Genomic DNA, 13643 nt, shown 5'->3' with positions numbered 1-13643 from the left:
CTATTGAACTGCAGTCAGTTACAGAAGAAAGAGCCTTTAATTGACTTCCTCAGCCCTACTAGTTACCCCGCGTTGTCCGTGTTGACGCCGGTGGCACTAACGTGTGTTACTTTCTGCATGGGTGCGTGCGTGGGAAGAAAGCGACACACGAGTTAGTTGGGCCTGGTGTTAGGGGGACTTTTAGCCCACCAGCAGCTTTGAAGCCTGACAAGAAGAAGAAATCTGGGGTGTTCTGACAAACCCTAAGGAACGGCTCTCTCCCTTTGGTTTGACAAGTAATATCATGGGATGGTGTCCTCTCAATGAAACTGACGCCCCTTGCCTTTTTCCTTCATTTGTAGGAACCTACAAGCAGCGATTGGCGCTTACTATGACTTTGAGAGCCCAAACATCAGTGTGCCCTCTATGTCCTTTGTTGAAGATGTCACCATAGGAGAAGGAGAGTCAATCCCTCCTGACACGCAGTTTGTAAAAACATGGCGGATCCAGAATTCTGGTAAATGTGTATGGGCAGTCCTTCTTTGCCCACTCCCCCCTCCCCCCAATAGTTAAATAAAAAGGACAGGTTTTAAGTTAAGTGATTGTATATCTCTAAGCTTCTTATATGTAGCATTTTCATAGACAGGCAGGATGACCACACAACATGAAATGTAGCCACTGCCCTGGATTAGGAAGAAGAATTTAGGTCCCATCCTTCCAAAGCCACCTATGACTTCACAACAGCATCTAAACACAATTCAATCTTCATTTGGCTCCAGGAACCAGGCTGCCCTAGTATTGTCTCCACCTGTACAGTCTACTCCATCATTTTATTTCTGCTCTAATTAATCTTGCAGTCATTTCCAGCAGGCTAGAAGAGGTTACATCTTTGAATAGAACAGAGCTGTGAGCATCTGCTCTCTTGAAAGCTCGTTATTTTGGAACTTAACAAGAATAATTCCCTCTGAAATTTCAATGGGGGAAAATAGGGTGTAGCAGCGTGAGGATTTGCTCAAAGGGGGGCAAGATAGGAAGGAAGATTGGCAAGTTGTTTAAAAGAGAAAAGCATTGTTTTGAATATACTGCTAACTTTATTTTCAGGGAGAAAAAAGGTGGCGATAGATCTTTGGAAATAGTATTTGAATCTGTGTCTGATAAATTTAAATTAATTTATCATCCTTTATATGTTGAATTATTTCCTGGTGGCTTGTTTCATTTGCAGGGGCTTAGAGTCCGTTGCCCCGTCCATGACAACTTATTCTGACTGTGTGAGGTTGTGCTGACTTCACGGATGATAGGAATATCAGAGAACCTCTGAGCTATGGAGAGCCAGGGGAAAAGGAAGGAGGAATGTAGCTAAAACCATGTGTATTGGTTTGAGGGGATTCTGTCTAGTAAGGCAATCTGCTGTCAGGTGATGCAAACCCCGGGGCTTCCACAAGACCTGTAAGAGGGACCTATCATTGTCTCCTGCTTGGTCCTCAGTTATTTACAGTGCCATTTTTTTATTCTGAGGCAAGACTAGCTAAGCCAGCATTCTATAGAAGATTGAGTGTACAATTTAAATTGTTGTTCTTAGTTGGTATTTTTTGGCTTTAAAAAAAAAAAGGCCATCTCCTTTAGATGAAGGTTTGGGGTTGTCCCTGGCCAGACAGACATAAGCTCGACTTACCCAGTGTGGTAGATGGCTTGGTGAGCCCATGGCTTTATGACACTTTCATCAGCTCCTTGTGGAGCCTTGGTGTTTGGGGAGACACGCCCTCTCTTTTTCTTGAAATTCTTATTTGCTCAAAGTCTGATTTTCTTTACAATGCTTAAGTTTACCCTCACTTTTCATCGTTTTGCCTACTTTTTATAATACCAGAACACTTTATTCAACCAGGTTTTATTCATTATGTTTCTAGTAAATTATGTTTCAAATGACTAAGACCTGCTGTATCACAGACCACATATGCTTGTGAAGTCTGTACGTGAATTGTATTTGATGAGTGAGGCATCTCTGGAAGTTATGACTTAAAGTTTCATTTTATTTGTTGAAAATTAAACTAAGACCTTGTTGATAGTGGAAATACCTAAAGTGGAGTATTTTTTTGAAGTTTGTTTTCTGCATTGCTAGTCATATTGAACAAGTCCCAGGCTTTGGGGAGCTGATGCCTTTTTGACGTTTGTGGTGCTCGCTGTCATCTCAAAACTGATGTGTCAAATGGGTTTTTGTTTTTACTTTCACTTTTTGCCACCCCTCCCCCACGAGAAAATGATCTATTCCAATAAGCACAGCCTTATTCATGCGCTTGATGGTGTTAACTTGGAAAGTCATACAGTGCAGATCAGTCTTTCCTTCCAGATAGATCTCTTTTGAAGCTAACAGTCCTAATTTGAAGCTGTGTTTAGCCCCATTGAATCTACATTTTAATTATGTGCAGCTTGATGGCCTCCACCAGCTTATCAATGTTTCCTTTCTACATCAAACACCAGTATCTTAGACTTTTTTCCAGTTGCTTGCCCTAGCAAGTGTGGCTATAAGAGCCCTAGCATCTTAGTGACCTATGGAAGGTAGATGACTGGTTCTTATGGAGTTGACGGTGGATAATTCTACCAAAAGCTCCTTCAGGAGTGCCACAGAGAGCAAGAAAGGGATTGAGAGAGAGTACTAAACAGATGAAGACCGTAGCCGCATCTTGTAAGTTAGGCGTTCCATCTGTGACCTGCTGGCAGGGTTTCCTGAGACTGTGGCTGTGCTCGTTCTTGTGCACCGCTCAGAGACCCCACCCTTTCAACTACTAGTCCAGCCAAGACTTTCCCACACCGAGTTTTGTTTTCTCTTAATTTCTGGAAAGTTCAAAGCATTCTTTGGTTTTCTTACAAATACTGTGTTGTTCCAGATAATGTTGTGTGTGTTCAAGAATAATTGTGAACCCAGCTTTCTAACAGTAGTTTTATTCTCCTCTTGAATCTTGGTCTTTAATGGGACTGGCATTTTCCAAGCTTCAGGTCAGCTTCTGTTTTTCTTGACCAAAGACAAATATGCATTCACACAGAAACAAAAAATAGAATTTGCATGCATTGCCAGCTGTGGCTGCCTTTCACAGCGTTAACTTTAGAGAGCACTTTGCGGGGCAGGTTTTTTCCTGATTTAAACGGGGCTGACAAAATGTAGTGTCGGCTGCTATCCCTTAAGGACTATGGAGGGCACTGCTCATTTTGTGGCCAAGATCTCAGCGGTGGAGCTCTGGCAGCTTTTCTCTCTCTGGTTCCTTTTCAGTAATGAGCCATCAGATACATCAAAACCAGCTGGTGCCGTGTGAGAGGGGAACTGAGGCGTCCCAGAGTATTGCCAGGCAGTAAATTAGAGGAGTACTGTGTCCTGAGAGTTCAACTAGGTTCACATCTTAACACTGATTTGTTTTTAAAATGAACTTACGTATTCCCAAAGAGGGATACAGGAATTCCTGTCTATAATAGAAAGGAGCAGAACAATCTATGTATTGGAGAGACTTCACAAAGATTCCCTGGTCACTCAGTTTGACTGGATGGAGTAAGTCAGCGCATGGAGTTCTTTTAAATTCATTGACAAGAAAGGTACTCAGGAATAGGTAACAGATAAGATCTTTCTCTGTACTGTCTTTCCTGCCCCTTTCATGACGCCTCTGGCTGCTGACATCCCCTGTAAGACCACAGTTCATCGTATTGCTATGTGGGAAGCCCCCCGCCCCCCCACCTCCACTATTTGAACGTTAACAGCTAATATTTCACTGGACTCCTCCAGTCGGTGTCTGTGTAGAGTCTCCTGTGCACCAAAGTCATTTTATAGGTAAAGATCCCGGAAGAAAAGTCAAACGACAGGCAAAAAACCATCAGTGTTTAAATTGAGGCTGTCACAGAAAATACCCTTTATAAACTGGTCAATTTTACTGAGTGGCAGTCAGAAAGCAGCCCCCAAAAGGCATAGCACTGTAATCTCCCAGGCTCTTCACAACTGCCATTGGTGGGCACTGCAGATTCCGTGGACGCGGCTTTCCCTGGATCATGGAACTGCAAGTCTTCCTGTAGCGCTCACGTGCTTTACCTAATGTGCATCCTCTGGGGACCACCTTGTTGGGCAGAGGTTCTTGTCTCAGATGGTGATTCCTTCTGATCGGTCACACGAGATGCCAGAACTCGAGGGTATGGGTAATTTTCCCTGTATGTGAGAGAAGAGAAACCTTTTGCAGAGTTTTGTAATAAACATCACCTAAAATAGAACCACTGATTGCCTATTTTCCCCCCTCCTTTTGCTTAAACTCAGGGTCAGAGGCGTGGCCTCCAGGGGTTTGTCTTAAATATGTCGGGGGAGACCAATTTGGACATGTGAATATGGTGATGGTGAGATCGCTGGAGCCCCAAGAGATTGCAGATGTCAGCGTCCAGATGTGCAGCCCCAGCAGAGCAGGAATGTATCAGGGACAGTGGCGGATGTGCACTGCTACGGGACTCTACTACGGAGGTGAGTATGTCTTTTTGTAGTCCAGGTGAGGAATTAAGATAACATCTTCCAGCATATCTATCCTCCATGTTGTCCACAGAACTTGTCAGAGACACACAGTGGCTGTGCAGACTGGCTTGGTTACCCAGTGCTGCCCTAAGAGAAATGGTTGGCTTTCACAAACATACCGTACCTACTCAAGTACATACGGTATTTATTCTCTTGCTGTTTAGGAGGCCAAATTCAGGGTGCTGGTCCTAGAGAAAGGCTTTCTTTGTCTGTTCTATTGGGGTGGCCTTTGTCTTCCTTCAGTATCTGTGGGCCCAGAAACTTGGGAAATCTCTCTGTGTCTTAGCTTCTCAGCATAGTCCCCAGGTCCAAAGAACACACACCCCACTCCTCTCCTTTCTTTGTGGTACTCACATTGCCATTGAGTCGATGCCTACTCGGAACAGCCTTACAGGACAGGATAGAAACTGCTTTGTACCTTTCCAAGACTGTCACTGTTTACGGGAGCTAGAAAGCCCCCATCTTTCTCCCATGGGGCAGCTGGTGGTTTCGAACTGCAGACCCGGTGGATCGCAGACTACGGTGTAACCACTGTGCCATCATCCTTAGACTCTGCCTCCTCGTTTAATCTTTCATATCTCAAAAGGGATTGACTTAAAATACAACCTTATCTTGTAGATTATATTCTGCCTCATTAACATAACTGCCTCCAAGCTTGCCCCATTCACATTATGGAGTTATTAGGATTTGCAGCACAAGCACATCGTTTAATTATGGAAGAAGATAATTATATAATAACCCACTGCGCTACCAGGGCTCTTCCTTTTGCCGTAGGCATGTAATTAAAATTTAGTCCAGGGTGTGAGGGACTCTTCATTCTAAACAGTGATGCAGCAGGGTTGCAGTTTTTCTTACATGATCTCTTAGGTGCTGTAAGACTGTTGACGGCAGTTCCTTTTCTGTAGACACAAAGCAAACACAATGCACAAGCTGTGTGAGACTGACCTGTCAGACTATGAATGGACCCGCTCACTCCTTGCCTTCCTTGCCGGGCTTTTTGACCAGAATGCTCTGTGCTCATGGTCTCCTCTCCTCCAGTTTCCATTCGCCCCCCCCCTTTTTTTTACATTTTATTAGGGGCTCATACAACGCTTATCACAATCCTCCATTCGCTCTTCAACACAATGTATCCTTTCCCTACTCAGCTCCCATGAAGCTCTTTGAACAAAGATTACCAATGACCCCCCTCTCCTAACCCAGTCACCTTTTATCGTCTCTATCTTCATTGGCACCATACTCGAAAATGCTTTTGAAATGTGTTCCTTTGTAGTCTGACGGCATGCTTTTCTGTTTCTCTTCCTTCCCTCTGGAAGTTCTTCCTCTCTCAATAAAATCTCTTCCTCTATCAATCAAATCTCTTCTTTTTCCTGGGCTTGCTCCATTCTGAGCTGGGCCCCGTTCATGCGTGGACATCTTAGCCATTCATGGCTTATGCTGTTACTGGTACACCCATGCACAGTGATACTCAAATTCACATCGGTCTTTAGCCGTTCTCAGACAAAACTTAGGTCTTTCTCTTCAAAACCATTAGCACCGGACCCCCTCAACTTGGGGGCCATCTTCTCTCCCATCATCCTGTTGTCAGGTGCCATCACATTGGTTCTGGCTTAGAGCAGCCCTGTGTAATCGACCAATTTTGGGGGTACAGCGACTGTTCCTTTCGTCTTCTTTTGATGTTTCCTCCATCCTGGAGTATTTTGCCCACGGACGCCTTCTATTTTGCAACCTAAGGCTTGAATAATTGCTTCAGTTCTTTCAGCTTGAGAAACCCTCTCAGTTTTCTAACTTAATTCTTTGAGCATTTCATTATAATACAAGGGGGATTCAAAAGCTTTTTGGGAAAATGGAATTAAAACAAAGCTCTCTTGCATTGTCGCCTCAAGCCTTCAGTTCAGCTCTTGTACTCATTTCATCAGTTGCTTTAGCTTTTTCACACTCAAGAGCAAGTTTCGGAGTCTCCTAGCCTCTCCTTCGACTTTTTTCCTTTCATTTTGTCCTTCCGCTCTCCAACCAGTTCTTATTAGTCCCACTCCATCACATTCCTGGAGGCCCTAAGAGGACCCAATAGTAAATAAGCAGTTCCTGCTCACACACTGCTCTTAACTGAACTCCTGGCATCTAGGCCAGTAAGACCTTTGGAGTTCCTTCAGGGCGCCCTGGAATACATATTCTTAATGTGTTTCTGCAGCCAGTGGACATTTTGATTATCTTTCCGATCTCAGGATCTTTCCATGTTAGAGTGTCTCCTGTGGCTTATGTGACAGAATTTACTTGTTTAAAACCTTTGTGCCTATTGGAAGAAAGCCAGAAGCCAAGTTCCTGACTGTATAACTTGACCTCATTTTTGCTCATATCTCTTTCACCTGTTAACTCGCCTACAGCCTTCCCTGAAGACCCCACGTGCTTTCCCGTCTTTGCCATTGCTCAGGCTGGTCCCTTTACCCAAGAGAGCTTGTCCTTCGTTTTCACCCAGGAAAGGTACCTGACTCTGAACCTTTCCCTCTCTCCTTCCTTCTTCCTGTCTATTTCCCACTTCCCCAAACCCACTCTCCTCGCCACGCTAAGGAAATCAACCTCTCCCCTTTTCATGAGTATTAAGCCCACGCTGCTGTTATGCTTGCTGTAATGTAGGAATTTGTTTACTTAGCCTTTTCTCCCCCCATCCTGTGAACAATTTATTGGAGAGCAGGTGAGCATGCAATCACGTTAGGATGCAGAGAGATTATTGCCCCCCAACCTGCTTATGTTGGCCTGCCTTCCTGTTCTCACCCCCCATCACGTCACATCTAGGTCTCGCCCTGCCCCTCAGGGCTTCGTTGTCAGTCCGCCTCTGCTAAGCATCTTTTTACCTGCATGGCTAGAAGCAGTTTCACGCATTGCATTCGCTCTTCACCTCTCTCATTTGCCTCCCTGACACTTTACCTTTTTCTCCCCCGTCAGTGTGAAAAAGAGTAGGCATTGGCAAATTGGTGGCTGAGCGGTACATTCTTAAGGGAGGGCAAGTCAATTGGCCTGACTTGTTTTTAATCGTTTACACTGGATCGTGGTGCTCAGCCCTTGCTAGTGCTCAAAAACTTCAGTGTTCTACTTTTGTGTTTGTCAGCGTTAAATTAGAAACCAAGTCATAGCAACTGGCTAGGGTATAGTAGAGCTGCCCCCGAGGCTGTAAATCTGTAAGGAGGCTGACTGCCCCAACTTCTTCCTGTGGGGCAACTGATGGGGTCGAACCCCAACAATTTGGTTCTAAGCTGAACACTTTAACCACTGTGCCACCAGGGCTCCAAAAACAGTGACCACGATTTGACACATTATAGTCTGTGCCTGTTACAGCCCACTCAGAGTTGAGATGCAGATAGAATAGAAGTCATTGCTATACTGGCTTTGGAGCAATAAACAATTTAAAGCCTTTTTGGATTCCTTACAGGCTATAAGTTGTCAGGACTTTGTGGAATCTAATACCTTCAAGGGATCTTAATCGATCAGTCTCCTTAAGCAGTGGAACCCTACCCTTTTTGAAAGCATGCCTGAATGCCTCATTCAAAAAAGGAAGCCCATGAAGCTTGTACTGAATTGGGGTCTCCCTCGTCGTGCTCTCTCTGAAAGCATCTCCACAACTCTGGGCTGTGGCTGACAAACCTTTCTTATGCTGTAGTTAAAGACGCCAATCTCCTTTTACAAACTTTCAAAAATAGGTTTGTTTTTTTCATTTGGTAAAGTTATTTGTAGATGTTCTTTGCTAGAATTTATTTTCCTTATTTGTGTAATATATATATTGTTTTTACTCGTTTATCTTCCTCAAAGGGAATTATTGCTATATTCAGTCATTTGTACAGTGTTCGCTCTCTCTCTCTCTCTCTGGTGTGTGTCTTGGTTGTGTTTTTGAGTCTCTCAACACGGGTGCTATTGACACGTTATGTGGACAGTTCTTTTTTTATGTGGGCATATTGCAAAATTCCTAACCCCGTCCCATGACATCCTGAAGTTTCACCTATTCATCAACCACCCTCTCCCCTCCACACAATTGTCTTATCTCCCTTGCTTGGGAATCACCAAAGAACCTGATGATTTCTTCAATATCAAGTCCAAAAGTTTATCGTCTTTTTATTGACTTTAAGTCCCCTCCCAACTCCATCCGCAAAGGAATTTGTTTCATAACACGAAAGCTAATATTTATCCTAGTATATCCTATGTGCTATTTAATGTATTGAGCTTTTTGTATGTGAGTTCCCTTATGAAGGAAATATTAGTGATATGGATGTGGAACCTGAAGGTCAGGAAAAGTTAGTAATTGGCTAAAAAGTCTAGTTGTAAGTTACAGTTTTAAGCACAGGTAAATTTATGACCTTTATTTATTTGTTTGTCTTTACTATCATATGGAGTTTGCACAGGAAATAGTGGCTACTTGTTTAGGTTCTTAAGGCGATTTGGTGAAGGTGGGAGGTGTAAGGTACCCAAGTTGTCTTTTTTATTCCAGAACTCTGCAGATGGTAATGGGGCTGAGTTTGTCAGAGTGACTGAGAGGTAGCTGCTAAGGGTTCCTCAGGGTGGTCTGGCCTGCTGCATGGGACACAGTTCCCTTAGGCCAGTGGTTCTCATCCTTCCTTGTGCCGGGACCCTTTAATACACTTCCTCATGTTGTGGTGACCTCCCACCATAAAATTATTTTCGTTGCTACTTATAACTAATTTTGCTACTGTTATTAATTGTCATGTAAATATCTGATATGCAGGATATATTTTCATTGTCACACATTGAACCTAATTAAAGCATAGTGATTAATCACAAAAACAATATGTAATTATATATTGTGAATTTATTTATTTCGAATATGGGCATATCTGCATGTGGGCAGACCCGCATGGAGATGGATAGAGGGTTCCTAAGATCATTGGAAATATGCGTTTTCCGATGGTCCTAGGCGACCCCTGTGAAAGGGTCATTTGACACCCCCTCCCCCAAAAGGGTCACGACCCACAGGTTGAGAACCACTGCTCTAGAACTCTCAACTCTGAGCAAGATGTATACAGCCTGATGGTTATGCACATTACAGCCTGGATATCTGTAGCACCAGTGGGACATTGGTAGGTCAATGTAGGCTTCTTTTCTTCCATGTGGGAGACCTGGGTTCAGTTCATGGCCAGTGCACCTTGTGTACAGCCATCATCTGTCAGTGGAAGCTTGTATGTGGCTATCAGCAGAGCTTCCAGACTAAGGCGGAAAGAAAGCCCTGACCATTGGCCAGTGGAAACCCTGTGCATGTCAGCAGTCCAAACTGTAATCAGCCGTGAGGATAGTGCTGGCCCAGGCAGCGTCCTCTCCTCTTCCTAGTCCGGTGCCTTCTGCCTGAATCCCACGTGGTATCAACCGTGCACTATGATGGTGTCCTTTAAATCAGAGCGGGCCTGTTAGTGAAGTAAGCAGAGGTTGTGTGATACTCTGCTTGTCTTATGCTGGACTTTGTCCTGCTTGAAATCGCTTTTCTTAAAAATCTCACATGGGTCCTTGCAGACATTCTGCATGTAGATTAAATATATATACTTCATTCGTTTAGTGTCTCAGAGGTTAGGAATGAACCTTCCCTTAATAAGCTCCCAAACCAAAATATTGTCTAAAATGTTCAGAAACTCACTGGGTATACTCTGTGTGAACCACACAGATGGTTTATTTCCCTAAGCCCTGTAAGTTTTTCCAGTTTCTCCATTTCAGTGTGTCCTCCCTCGCTGGGTAGTGAGGAGCTCGCCCTCGTCACTCCTCCCGAACTGCAGTGGACCATCTTATGAGAGACTGATTGTTTACAGAGTTCCTCGTGACACTAGTAGACATGGGCCCGGATGCCTTTCACTTAGGTGTTATTCTGTGTGGCATTTCTCCTAGTTCTTTGTGGCCTTTTGCCTTTTGACTTTACCTTTATAAATTCTCTTTTTTTTTAATGTTAGACTCAAGGGACTGCCTCATTTGCTTCTAGAAGATCCTCTATAAGATTTCTCTGTCTCAGTTCTGGTCATCTAGATTTCTCCCATATCAGAAACATGAGTAGTCCTTGAAAACAATAGATTTCTTTTTGATAGAAATACTAGCCTAAGCTGATTGTGATTTGTAGCAGAAGTATTTAAAAAAAAAAAAAAACAGCCCTCATAGCGACCCAGTAAGCATAAAACCGGCCCCCTGGGATTCCAAGACTAAATCTATAGAGGAGGAGTAGACAGCCTCATTCTCCTGCAGAGTGACTAGTGGATTCGAACCACTGACGGCCTGGTTAGCAGCGCAATGCGTAACCCAATACACCAGCAGGACTCCTAGGGAAGTATTTTAGGGAGGGGCGGTCTAAAAGGTACATGCGATGAGAAATCCTGGAACTTATGTTCATAAGCTTGCCTGTTACATTTATACACTGGTCGGCTGACTCGCTTTCAGAGAACAAAGCCTACCACAAGTTGCACAGTCACTAGCTGGTGATATCAGGTAATGCCAGACAGGGCTGTCCCCTTCCGTTGAACCTCAAAAAGCACACACATGTGTGAGCTGACCCTCTAGAGCAGGCGTCCTCAAACTACGGCCCTGCGGGCCACATGCAGCCCGCTCAGGATAGTTATCCAGGCCGCCGGGTGTGTTTGCCTGTTTTACGTTTCACTTCAAAATGAGATAGGTGCAGGGTGCATAGGAATTGGTTCATAGTGAACTGGCCCCCTGTTTAAAAAGTTTGAGGACCCCTGTTCTAGAGCGTAAGAAAGAAAGATGCAGATTGATCATGTGTAGTAACTAACAAGACTTGAAGGGGGTCTTCAAAAAGCTAGTAGAAAAGTAGAATTAAAAGAGTAGAATTTTCCCAGGAACTTTCTGAAGCTTCTCCTATTTGTATATTAGGTATGAGATTATTACCTTCTAATTATTTCGCCATTCAGCTGTGGGTAGTGTTAATACGTGCTGTTAGTACTGACACTGTGGCATATATATATATATATATATATATATATATATATATATATATCAATCACTACTTAACAGTCATCATCCTGTCCCCCCCACCCTCAGAAAAAGATAAGACTAGTTATTTGGCAGAAGGACACAAACATACTTTGAAAGTCCTAGAATAGAGTCAGCATGAGCCAGAGTCCACTCTGGGGCAGTAGGTTTGCTTTTATGTACCACCCTAAACATGCATCCAACCTTCCTACCTTTTTGTTGGGGGAAAAAAAGGTGGGGGGTGGGGTGGAGAATTTCCCATATGTCATTAGAAGGTTGATAAAAAAAAAAAAGGTTCTGAGAATTTATTGTACTTTGTGTATGACTTGGTAAGGACTGCAACCCTACAGCTGGGCCAGGTTAAGAATTGTTACTTATCGGGGAGGGAGGGGGGGGGGAAAAGAGGACCTGATGCAAGGGGCTTAAGTGGAGAGCAAATGCCTTGAGAATGATTGGGGCAGGGAATGTATGGATGTGCTTTATACAATTGATGTATGTATATGTATGGATTGTGGTAAGAGTTGTTTGAGTCCCTAATAAAATGTAAAAGAAGAAAAGAGAAAAAAATGATTAGGGCAAAGACTGTACAGATGTGCTTTATACAATTGATGTATGTATATGTATGAACTGTGAAAAGAATTGTATCAGCCCCAATAAATTGTTAAAAAAAAAAAAAGAATTGTTACTTATCTAGAGAGGGTGACTGTATCAGAACCAAGATCATACACTGTTTACATGTTACTTATGTGGTTCTTCAGTGATACATTTTTTTATAGGAGAGCAAGGAGTGGGGCCACTATCACACTAAATGAACGTGGTGATTATACAGTGCATCTGATTTTACAAGTAATAAAAGGGGGAAATGGCTTAGGGTTGAGGAAAGATGAACCTTGTTTCCTTCACAGAAATGTTTTCATACATGCTGAAACTCTTAAAAAGGTTTTGCCAGTTTCACTTCGTGCCGCTATATATACTTGCCGCTGAGTGGATTAAATTGGACTTTATCACTTATAAATGAGACTGAAAGCATAATAGAAACTTAGTCGTGAAGGAAGGAAATGATACTTCATTGAATTGCATCCAAATCATGGTGGGTAACGTATTTCTCAACATGTGCTATTAAGTACCGAAAAATAATTGATGCATAAGGCTTCTAAGTTTTATCTGCTATCTTAGTGTTTGTGATAGTCTGTGTTCCTTAATTACTGCTCAGACGGCAGCCATAATTTTATTTTTAGAAACCTCCCATTAGCCTTGAGTTTTAAGGTGGGAATCTTTGAAGAGGATAATCTCTCAGTACAAAGCCAATTTCGTTCTCTTCCTGTAATGATTATTTGGACACCAGCCATATAATGCCCTAATGGGTTTTACCTTGGAATGGGAGATATTTTCTATTTAGAAATTAGTTAATTCTGTAAGATTTATTTGAGGAAAAAAATTGCCTTTCTTGGGCTCTCTTTATTTTTCTTTTTTATATATCACAAGCTTGTGCTTTCTTTTCTTTACAAAGATAATGCCAGTATTGGGCCTTTGGCCCCATAAACGAGCGCTCACCCCACTGGGTCTTTACAGTGATTCTGCCTTTCCATTTCCCACTTGAGATGTCGCCGTGTTTTGCTTGCCCTTTATCTTGAGATGCTCTTGTAAGCAATTGAATTCTAGCATGGGTTCAGTGGCTACTGAAAAGTCATTTTTCCTTTTAATTTTTTTTCAGTTTCTCCCTTATTAAGAAAGAAGGTATTATTTCTGACTTAAGATTTACTTCAGCACTTTAAAAAATGTTTAATAATGCATTTTATTTTTAACAGTATAGCCAAACATTTATCATTTCGGCCTGTGGCACTATGCACATTTCTTGTACTCAGTAGCCACGTGCGATTCACTAGTCACCAGCTGCCGTATTGGACAGTGCAAGTGTGTGGGCTCTGGGTGGTGGAGTGTGCCGTCGAGTTGGCTGCAACTGCTAGGAGCCCTGAAGGACAGTAGAGCTGCTCCACGGGGCAGCCTGGTCTCCTCTTGGAGAGTGGCTGTGGCTGGCTGGCGGAGTTTGAACCACCAGTCTTGTGGCTTCTTATGATCTTGCTTGATTTCCCACCTTTTTATTTCATTAATGATTAATTTCTTGGATCACAGCTACTTTTATTTATATCCTTTCTCCTGCTTGCTTTGG

The 13643-nt window shown here is 43.0% G+C and overlaps 1 protein-coding gene across 4 annotated transcripts in view; it reads left to right on the top strand.

Moving 5' to 3' along the window:
* Positions 1-13643, top strand: part of ILRUN (inflammation and lipid regulator with UBA-like and NBR1-like domains) — a 99389-nt gene that overhangs the window by 48124 nt on the left and 37622 nt on the right. For all 4 annotated transcript variants that reach the window (XM_075555496.1, XM_075555498.1, XM_075555497.1 and 1 more), the window contains exons 2-3: positions 342-496; positions 4265-4462. In XM_075555496.1, coding sequence (XP_075411611.1) covers positions 342-496; positions 4265-4462 — 353 coding nt within the window. The remainder of the gene's footprint in view (positions 1-341; positions 497-4264; positions 4463-13643) is intronic.

Source organism: Tenrec ecaudatus, chromosome 7, assembly GCF_050624435.1.
Source record: "Tenrec ecaudatus isolate mTenEca1 chromosome 7, mTenEca1.hap1, whole genome shotgun sequence".
Taxonomy (NCBI): Eukaryota; Metazoa; Chordata; class Mammalia; order Afrosoricida; family Tenrecidae; genus Tenrec; species Tenrec ecaudatus.
Note: the sequence above shows the minus strand (reverse complement) of the source record. Positions and strands in the feature narration are given on the sequence as shown.